General features: G+C 33.9%; 2 protein-coding genes across 2 annotated transcripts; both read right to left on the reverse strand.

The window, feature by feature from the left end:
- Positions 1-4,563: 4,563 nt before the first annotated feature.
- Positions 4,564-6,009, reverse strand: LOC133030969 (uncharacterized). The gene is made up of 3 exons (XM_061104115.1): positions 5,441-6,009; positions 4,806-5,326; positions 4,564-4,702 (listed from the first exon to the last, which is right to left on the reverse strand). Exons 1-3 carry the CDS (start codon positions 5,639-5,641, stop codon positions 4,564-4,566), a joined length of 861 nt encoding a protein of 286 aa, XP_060960098.1. The 5' UTR covers positions 5,642-6,009.
- LOC133030981 (uncharacterized) lies at positions 5,987-9,365 on the reverse strand. The gene is made up of 2 exons (XM_061104153.1): positions 6,449-9,365; positions 5,987-6,358 (listed from the first exon to the last, which is right to left on the reverse strand). The coding sequence occupies exons 1-2, from the start codon at positions 7,202-7,204 to the stop codon at positions 5,987-5,989; spliced, it is 1,128 nt and encodes a 375-aa protein (XP_060960136.1). The 5' UTR covers positions 7,205-9,365.
- Positions 9,366-10,815: the final 1,450 nt, after the last annotated feature.

A 10,815-nucleotide genomic window follows, 5' to 3' on the forward strand; every position in this document is an offset into this window, starting at 1 on the left:
TATATTTGTCACATATTTTTTTAAAAATATATATATAATAATAATAAAATTATGTTATATAATTTTTTTAGTATTGCATATTATTATATTGTAACAAAATGAATAAAAATATTAGATCATTAAATATATACAGCAGTATTTGATATATCGTATTACTGAAAATTAATATACTATAGTAATAAAATTATATACCACAAAAAAATTATAACAATACTAAATTAATACTCAAAAAATATATATATCATGCTAACAAAATTATATATACCACTATTAAAATATGAATACATACCAAAAAATTTATATATAATAAAATAGAAAGGGAAATTTGAATTTGTATGCTTGCATTTAATTAAAATTTGTCCATAAAACTCATAATACCCCATATTTAAAATATATGACCATTTTTTCTATTATGCCCAAAATACCCTCTGTTTTTTCCTTCACCCCCTATCACTTCTTCTCTCTTTCCCTCTCTCTTCTTTTCTCTAACCTGCCCGAAGCTACACAAAGGGAGTCAATTTTTGCTCTTCTATTCTCATCCTCACTACACTAGCACCACACTGCAGAAGGCTCACCACAAGCTCACCACATAATTTCTCTCATTTTTGGACGAGCATCATACACTAACTTATGGGTAATTTTTTTTTTGTTTGAACAATCTTGTTTGTTGTTGTTATATTTAGTTTAGAATGTTATTTTGATGCTTGATCTGTAGATTGTTGCTGTTATTTGGCTGTTTTTTCTGATAAAGTTTGCTGCCTGTGAAATCTGGATTTGTTCTGGTTTTCTGCATTTTTTTCGTCGGGCCCGATGCTGGCCCGATGGGGGTCCGATGAGCTGAAAAATTTGATGGCAGGGAAGACGGCCCGATGGGTCCGATGGTCGGACCATGTGGGTCCGATGGTCCGACCCTTTTGGTATTTTTTTATTTTTTTTTTATTTTTGTACCTGGGTCCGATGCTCTTTTTGTGGGCCCGATGGGTCCGATGGTCGGACCATGTGGGTCCGATGGTCCGACCCTTTTGGTTTTGTTTTTATTTTTTTGGACCTGAGTCCGATGCTTGCTATGTGGGTCCGATGGGTCCGATGGTCGGACCATGTGGGTCCGATGGTCGGACCAATCGGACCCTACTGCAAGTTTTTTTTTTTTTATTATTTAATTAATTATGATTATTTATTGTTTATTATTGTATGCTTAATTTATTTTGTAGTGATTTATTAATATTTGTGTTATTAATTTTTCTTTTATTAATAATTATTATTTTATTATCAATTAATAATTATTTTTTATTATTAATTATTATTTTAAATAATAATTGTTTTATATTATGAATTATTATTAGTTATTGTTTTATTAATTATTGTTATATTTTTTATGGTTTTAGTAATAATTATTAATTATATTTTATTATTATTATTTTTTAATTTTTTATTATTAATTATTGTTTTATTATGAATTATTAATTATAGTTTTATTTTGCATTTTTTTATTAATAATTATTTTATTATTATTTATTAATTATTAATTATTATTTTATTATCAATTAATTATTATTGTTTTGTTATTAATGATTAATTAAGATTTTTTTCGGTGAGATTTTTGTTGTAAATTATAACTGTGTTTTTTTAAATGTTTGTGACGATTCAATCGTTAATGCGTGTGTTATGTATAATGGTGTTTGGGAGCTTGATGGTAGAGATTGGATTTATAAAGGGAGTGCCGCTTTGACAATTGACATTGATCCGAACCTAAGCTACTCAGGTTTGGTTGATGTTTTGTACGAAGAACTGGATGTTGACAAAGCGGAGTATGACTTGAAATTGGAAGTAAATTACAAGTACAGGAAAGGCTATGAGTATCTGCGAAGTTATTCGAAATGATAAGCGTGCAAGGTACTTTTTATCTACACTTGCGAAGAAGCCTGATGAATTTATTCCTTTGTTTGTGACTTTGTTAAAGAAGAATGTTTGGGTTGATCCTAGTCCCACACCAAGTTCTGTTAAGGATAATCGTAGCGAGGTTGGGAGTTTTGTTCCAGAAACAAATCCAGAGGTGTTGGTTGCGGATGTATTACCTGAATTAAACACTATGATGCCGAGTGCTGATATTGTAGCACAAATGCCCTTCATTGATGGTTTTGTGATGGTCCGGACACCGAATATTATGTTGAGGGCAATGATGGCGTAAGAGACGACGAAGGTACGAGAGGCCCTGTTCTTGTACCTTTGAACTTGACTCCACTATCGTACCAAATACCACCGAGGCCACCGAGGCCACCGACACATAAAAGAATGCCCGTAGAGAAAATTGCCAAACACACCGGTACTAGTAGTAGTCGTCCGGGCGAAACCGGTCATGCTAGAGGAACTGCGACGGTACGAGGTCCTAATAATGGTAGAGAGACCAATGATGTTAGTGGTCCTACTGATGCTCGAGGTACCAATGTGACTGGATGGAGCGATCCATTTTCTTCTTCGACAAGTTACGGTAAATTCAAGGAGAAAATGTATACAAGAGAAGACATCGAGGATCATAGTCATTATATATCTACGGGTGGCACACCAGGCGGGGAGTTACATGTGGGAAAGTTTTTTAGAGACAAAGAGCATTTAAAGATGGTTGTTGGCACGTATGCAATGAAGAAAGGGTTTGACTACTACGTTAGGAAGTCCGTGCGATATTTGGTACGTCACATGTAAGGATACAGATTGTGGGTGGAGATTAAGAGCGAAGAAGAACGTACTTTCTAACATGTTTGAGGTAAGTACATTTCATAATGTACATACATGTTCCCTTGATCTTCGAGGAAAAGATAACCGTCAAGCATCACCTGTAATAGTTGCCCATCTAATTAAGGATAAGTTCACAACTGACGGCTCGGATCAGTTGCCCTCGATATAAGAAAAAGTATGCACAAGGATTACGGGATCCAAATGAGTTACGAAAAGGCATGGAGGTGCGAGAGAGAAGGCAATACACACGACTCGGGGTACACCCGAAGATTCGTACTCTTTATTACCTAGTTACTTGCACATGCTACGGTTGCGGAATCCGGGTACCATCACGGATTTTGTGGTAGAAGATGGTCGCTTCAAGTATTGTTTCTTCTCTCGGGTCCTTCTATTCGGGGGTTTAAGTTTTGTCGACCTGTTATATGCGTTGATGGGTCTTTCTTGAAGACTAGGTATGGTGGGCAAATGTTGTGTGCAGTGGCTTTGGATGCAGGGAGTCATATCTTTCCGATAGCTTTTGCTATAGTTGATAGTGAAAACCACAATTCCTGGACCTATTTTATGAGAAAATTGAAAGAAACGATTGGTGATGTTGAGAACTTAGCTTTTGTTTCGGATAGGCATCAAAGTATTGTTCGTGCTTTGGATATCGTGTTCCCTGATGCACACCACGGTGCATGCTACCACCACATTATTATGAACGTGAACCACAAGTTCAAGACTGACGTCTTCACGAATCACATTTACACGTGTGCGTACACGTATTCAAGATCAGAGTTTCACAGAGAATTTGAGAACATTCGGGCCATGAATCCAGCGGTTGCAAAATATCTTGAGGAAATCGGATTTGAAAAATGGGTTCGGTCGTACTTTCCAGGGGTACGTTACAATGTAATGACGAGCAACTGGGCTGAGAGCTTCAACAACACAACTAAGGATGCAAGAGGCTTCCCGATCACTGCTGCTGTAGCATTCCTGAGGTCCAAAGTCCAGAAGTGGTTTGCTTCACGAAAAGAAAAAGCTGACAAGTGGACGAAACCCCTAGCACCAGAAATGGAGGAGGACTTGGCATTGCATTTTGAAAAAGGTCAGTTTTTGAACGTTGACTCATGCGGGCCTTACACGTTGCAGGTTCACACTGGAAGAACAGTTCTCACCGGTGGCGTAGTGGACTTGCAGGAAAAGAGTTGCACTTGCGGCTTGTTCCAGTGCATGAAGTTTCCTTGTCCTCATGCATGTGCTGCATCTCAGGAGCGAAGTATTAGCGTGTACACACTATGCTCGCCATATTACACAACCGAATATTGGAGGAGAACATACGAAGGAACAATTATGCCAGTTGGTGACGAGGATGATTGGGAATTACCTGATGACATAAAGAACATGACAGTTGGAGTGCCTGTTGAGAAGCAACCAGTAGGGCGACCCAAGAAGCAAAAGGTTGGAAGAATTAAGAACAACCGAACTGCTTGTAATGGTGAAAGGATTATAAAATCACGAAAATGTAGCAAGTGCGGTGCCACGGGACACAACAGAAGCACTTGCACCTACCGAGGTTTAACATAAATTTTTAGTTTATTAGTATTGTGATGCGCTGGACTATTATGTTATTTATATTTATGGTGTAAAATATTTTTAATTTGTGGCATGAACATGTGTTGTACTGTTACGTATTTCGTATTGCATTATTTCTAAACTTTGTTAAAAATCTGAGCCAAAAACAAGTTCTACTGATAAAATAAAATAATTTTAGTGAAAGTAGTTTGTTCAAATTGAAAAGTGTAAAAGTAAACATTGTTCAACAAATATAAAAAATTAAACATCTAAAGTTCATGCCAAGTTCTGGTAGAATAAATCTACTGCCCATCTCTGCCGAAAGAGCGACATATGCTGATCATGTACTCCATCGAATGGTAGATCCAATAACTTATGCTCAATATGCTCTATGACGTACATTCCACAATCGCCGCTGCAATAGTAGGTAAACGCCAAATTTAATAAACCATAGAGAATATTATAAATTTTTTTTCTTAATTAATAAACATACTATAAAAAAAATGCATTTAAATTACCTCGATTTTGTCTGAGGTACAACTTTATTGTCCATCATTTCCCGGTCGAAGGGTCGACGACTTTCGGAGGCTGTCATTTGAGGGACCATCACCATGTAATGAGTGTCACATACACCACACTGGTCCACCAATTTGGCTAGTAAAGGGCACCACACATCCATAAGCGAATTCAGTTCGTCTTTCGTTAGAGATCCAAGACTCGAATCGAAGAGGAATATCTTCCACAACTCAAGATTGACCTCCATAGCGATCCAATGTTTCGGTCTGTTCAAGAACATGGACATGTATATGCACTCCATACCCTTCCAAGAAGGCAAAAATTGGTTTGGATCCCCACGAAGGAGTTCCAAGATGGACTCATCCCAAACAAAACCATCATGGTCAGTATTGCTCTTCCAAGCATCCCACCGACCCCTCAACGATGAGGTAAACCAAGATGGCATCACAGTACACTTACGTGGGTACAACTCCGGGAAGAAGTGTTGCCTCCTCCTCATCATATGGAAAGCAGCATCCAAATGCTGCACAGCACATATAAATAAGTCAGCAGTAAATAACAACATTAAAAAAAAAAACAAATAACAACGGTAAAAAGCAGTAAATAACAACATATAATACTTAGTTAATAAACTTACGTCATCAGAAAGCCATAGTTTGTCTGTATTTAGGGTCGAGAACCAAGCCACGCCACACAGACCGGTGAAGACGTCCCTCGGATACTTGTTTCCGATGGTTCCCACTAACCAATTTCGAAAACTATGTAGTAGCTTCTCATCAACGGGCCGAAGTGGGTCAACATTCACATTGGTTGTTGATGGCTTCATCTTCTTCTTCATTTCGGTGTACTCGTCAAACCACCTTGGCCTTTTCTTCGTTCTCTTCTCCACCGGTGTTGGAACGGTCTCTAAAACCTGAACCTCTGAATCTTGGGTATCTCCAATGGACGTGACCAGAGCATGTTACGAGGTGTCCGGAGTACATCTTCCTCATCATTAGGTCTGTAATCATTCGGAAGAATGAACTCATCTCCTGGAGACACGGCGTCTGGCTGTGGCTCTGCCTCTGCGCTGGGCCTTCTCTGATCTCCCATAAGAGCCAATAGGGTCTTCAAGTAACCCATTATCTCATTCTGCCCTTTCAAAATATCAGTCTGGCCTTGCTTCAAAGCAAGCTGTTCCTTTTCAACACGCTCCAATCTTGCCAATATGGCGAGAAGATATTGGCACCCGAGGCCGTGAGGTGCCGGGAATAGATGCCGTTGCGGCATAGATGCGAGAATCGGGCATTGAGGCAGACGGTGGAACAGAACGGGCCCCTGATGGTGGAGAATGTGGTGGTGTATCATCTCTGAAGATTCCAGCTTCCTCCGCTCGCTGTTCTAGCGTGAGTGCAAGCTTTGAAGCTTGGCTGCGCAAACTATCCTGAGTAGGCTGACCATCATCGCCAATAACCAATTCTTCCATATCCACAAATAGAGGCGCCTCACCTCCAGTGACGTGGCTCAAAAACTCGGCCTCATTACTCCGCGGACATAAAACGGAGTACACTGTCAACTGCAAATTATAACAAATTGATTATTAGACTTAAATTAAAATAAAATAAATAAATAAACGTAAGCAAATGCAATGAATTAACAAACTCACTTTTTTTGCAAATAATCTGATGACTTCCTCTTTCCCGAGTGGGGCATCCTTACTCTCCCAGTTCACCATTCGGGGAAAGCGATGCGATCTTCTGATTGCAAATTTCTCAGCAAGCTCGAGGATGGACTCATAAGCCCAATACTGCAATGCTACAGCATATCCATAGGCCGAATACTTTGACTCCTTCTGAGTCGTTCCCTTCACAATCTTCTCATCCATATGCTTTTTCTTTTGTACGAAGTCCTTACTCCAAGTATCTTTCAACAAGTTGAAAGAAATTTTCCCCCACGGGTAATTGTAGAAAAAAGGGAGGTCCTCAACCATTCTAATGATAAATGGGGGAACCAGGTTCTTCTCTTCTTTCCCAGTCAGAACACCCATCACGAACAGCACCAAACCCAACTTGTAACAATCATCCTTCTCAGTGCAACTCTCAAAGACGCTGCGCAGACGACCAATGCTGATAGATGGATCCCCATTAAAATATTCTACTATCAAACGGTCTGACGTCGCCCTCTCCGAAACCTCAGCCTCAGTCGGTCCACGTAACAAATTAAGCCCAGTCACCAAGGCAAACTCAGTTCGGCCGAATCGGCATCTCTTCTTTGCAATATAAAAATGCACCTCATCATCTTTATCTGATTTTATCTTATGCATGAAGAGCTGATGGATAAGAGCACCTGAAAACGCTAATGGCTCTCTCTCAAAAAAATTGTTGAAAGGGGATTCCTCCTTCACCCTTTCCAACAACTGCATTTGTACAAACTTGGCTTTTACTTTGGGGTAATAGTAACTACCGCCCCGCCAAGTAACACGACCAGTGTAATGTTCAGACACTGGCAGTAAAAGTCGTGGAACTTTGGAAGACTGAAAAAAAAAATTATATTACACCCTAAACCTATAAATAAACAACAATTAATCATTAATAATAAAACAATAATCAATAAATAATAAAAAATTAATAAGACAATAAAAATTAATACAAAAAATAATAATTAATAATAAACAATAATTAATAAATAATACAAATTAATAATTAATAATTAGTAAAAAAATAATAATTAATAATAAACCTTAATTAATAATTAACAAAAATTAATAATTAATAACTAATAATTAGTAAAAAATTAATAAATAATAAAACAATAAAAAATAATACAATAATTAATCATTAATAATAAAACAATAATCAATAAATAATAAAAAATTAATGAGACAATAAAAATTAATACAAAAATTAATAATTAATAATAAAAAAATAATTAATAAATAATACAAATTAATAATTAATAATTAGTAAAAAAATAATAATTAATAAAACAATACAAATTAATACAATAGTTAATAATTAATAATAAACATTAATTAATAATTAACAAAAAATAATTAATCATTAATAATAAAAAAAATTATTAATAGAAGGATTATTAATAGAAAAAAAACACTAATTCATAATTAATAACAAAACAATAATTAATCATTAATAATAAAAAAATTATTAATAAAATAATTATCAATCATTAATATAAAACAATTATTAATAAACAATTTATTAATATAACAATTATTCATAATTAATGTAAAACAATTATTAATAATTAATAATAAAAAATAATTAATAATTAATATAAAACAACTATTAATATAAAACAATACCTAGTAAATAATATAAAATTATTATTAATAGAAAAACAATAATCAATAATTAATAATAAAACAATTATTAATACTAAAACAATAATTAATACTAAAACAATAATTAATAAAAAAAACAATATTCAATAAATAATAATTACTAATTAATAAAACCAAAAAAAAAAAAAAATCAACCCAAGGGTCCGATGGCTACAAATCGGACCCACTGTGAGGTCCGATTGGTAGCCATCGGACCCATACAAAATAATTACTAAGCATCGGCCCCATTAATATTTAAAAAAACGAAAAAAAAAAAAAAATTGGGTCCAATTGGACCGATGGGTTCGATTGGTACCCTATCGGACCATCGGGCCCACTTTATTGGACCATCGGGCCCATACCAAATAGGACCATCGGACCTACTTATTGAACCATCGGGCCCTACCAGATAGACCATCGGGCCCACTTTATTGGACCATCGGGCCCATACCAAATAGACCATCGGGCCACCTTCTTCCCCATCGGGCCACCTTCTTCCCCCCCAAATCCGAACGCATATTCACCATTTTTTACAGTCAAAATCCAATTTTTACGGATCCGAATCCCATTTTCACAATAAATTTCTTAAATCTTACCAATAATATTTCACAACTCAAACTAAATAAATCTATAAACCATTTCTAAGAAAAAAAACAAAAAAAAAACCACTTACCTTTGACATTTTCGGAGTGGGGGTCGGGTTGCGAGTTGCTCGGTTGGTCGGGTTCAGGTTCCACGCCGGTGGTTCGACGGCTGTGGCTGAGTTGGGTTGCGAGTTGCTCGGTTGCTCGGTGGTTCGACGGGCTGAGTTGGGGTTTTGGGTTTTTTAGGGGATACCGTTTGAGAGAAGAGTGAGGAAGAGAGAGAGGTTGAATTTCAAATGAGAGGGTTAAATTTGGAAATTTGGTAAATTGGTCATATATTACCAATTTTATTAAGTTTGGATTTAGGGGAAAAATAATATGGTATTTTAAGCATATAAATTCAAATTTCCCAATAGAAACTAAATATCATCTTAAATAAATAATATACTGTAGACAACAAAAAATATATATCATACAAGAAAACGTATATAACTACAATAAAAAATAAAACATAATAATATAATATTATTAAAGAAATTGTATATATCATATTAAAAAAGTATATATCACATTTAAAATAAAAACTAAACATGCATTATCTAAAATAAAATGATTACTATACAATAAAACTTATATTCAATATAACAGAAAATATATATCTTACAATAGAAATATATATAATAATAACAACAAATAAAAATAAAAATATATAGGATGCTAATATAATTATGTATCTTGTCAACAAAAGTACAATAGAAAATAAAATTTAAATATTATTTAAAAAAAAATTATATACAGTTCAACAAAAAAGACATATATCATTCACCAAAATATATATACAAAAAATAATAATAATAAAAATATATATTACTAATATATATATATACGTATACTATACTAAGCAAATTATATACCAGAATTAAAATATATGTACCATGATAACAAAATTATATATTACCATTGTATATAATAAAATAAAAACTAATTAAATATTATTTAAAATAAATAATCATACAATCAAAATATATAAAAATAATAATTAAATATATGTAGCATGCTAATAAAATTATATACATACATTAAAATATTTTTATTATGCTAATATACCACTATTATACATATCAAAATAAAAAATAAATATCATCTAAGAATAATAATATATCATACAACAAAAAAAAAATATACCATACAACAAAATCTATATACTAACAACCCACAACAGCTCATAAAAAATTTAAAAAATCGACATAACTTTTAAATAAAAAAGATTTTAACAAAACTAATATAGATATACTATAATCTTTAAATAATTTGTTTCTAATTCTAAAAAAATAAAGAAAAACAAAATAAATAATAATTTTTTTATATAACAAAAGGTAATATAAATAATAAATAATTTAAAAGGGTCATCTCTCTACAAGTTTTGAAATAAGGACATTTACTAACATAGTTCTATAATTTAAAAGCATTTGTTATAATTTTTTAAAATGAGAACATATACTAATATAGTTTTATGATTTGGAGTCATTTTGTTCAATTACATATTTAAAAATAACATTTAATCTCATTTAATTATAATTAGAATTTCAATATTTAACATTGGATTGTTATTGAATTAGTCGATTGTAACCGAATTTCGATGGATTTATACGGGCACCCGTAAGCATGATGCATTACATATTACGTATATATGTACTCATGTTGAGACAAAAATAATTGACTCTCTATTTTTTGTATGTGAAAGTTATTTATTATAAGGGATGAGTGAGCGTACGTGTGAAATTTGTTAGGCTATTTAAAACAATTATCACAATTCACACAATATTTTTTTTTCCTTGCTTTTATTTTCTTTTCGTGTCTTGTTCTTGCTAAAAATAGCTTTATATAATAATATTTTGGCATTGTGAACGGGCTGGTCAAAGGTCAACTCTTTGGGTGCGAGTAATGTTTTAATAAACTTGATTTGGTCAGAAGCACAGCTGCACAGCACAACACAACAAGCACTTTCTTCAGTATTCTAACCGTGTCAGCAGCCAAGCCTCGCATTAACGCCACTTCCCACTTAGCCAATTACCTCTGAAGATTATGACTCATGCCTTTAATTCCAAG

Source organism: Cannabis sativa, chromosome 1 (assembly GCF_029168945.1).
Source record: "Cannabis sativa cultivar Pink pepper isolate KNU-18-1 chromosome 1, ASM2916894v1, whole genome shotgun sequence".
Taxonomy (NCBI): Eukaryota; Viridiplantae; Streptophyta; class Magnoliopsida; order Rosales; family Cannabaceae; genus Cannabis; species Cannabis sativa.

Excerpts from the sequence above, each read along its gene's own strand:
- LOC133030969 (XM_061104115.1), bottom strand. The coding sequence starts at position 5,641 with ATGAAGAAGAAGATGAAGCCATCAACAACCAATGTGAATGTTGACCCA. Across the intron at positions 5,327-5,440 it reads AACTATGGCTTTCTGATGAC|CATTTGGATGCTGCTTTCCA; the intron begins GTAAGTTTATTA and ends TGTGCTGTGCAG. Across the intron at positions 4,703-4,805 it reads GTACCTCAGACAAAATCGAG|CGGCGATTGTGGAATGTACG; the intron begins GTAATTTAAATG and ends CTACTATTGCAG.
- LOC133030981 (XM_061104153.1), bottom strand. The coding sequence starts at position 7,204 with ATGCAGTTGTTGGAAAGGGTGAAGGAGGAATCCCCTTTCAACAATTTT. Across the intron at positions 6,359-6,448 it reads TCAGATTATTTGCAAAAAAA|TTGACAGTGTACTCCGTTTT; the intron begins GTGAGTTTGTTA and ends TATAATTTGCAG.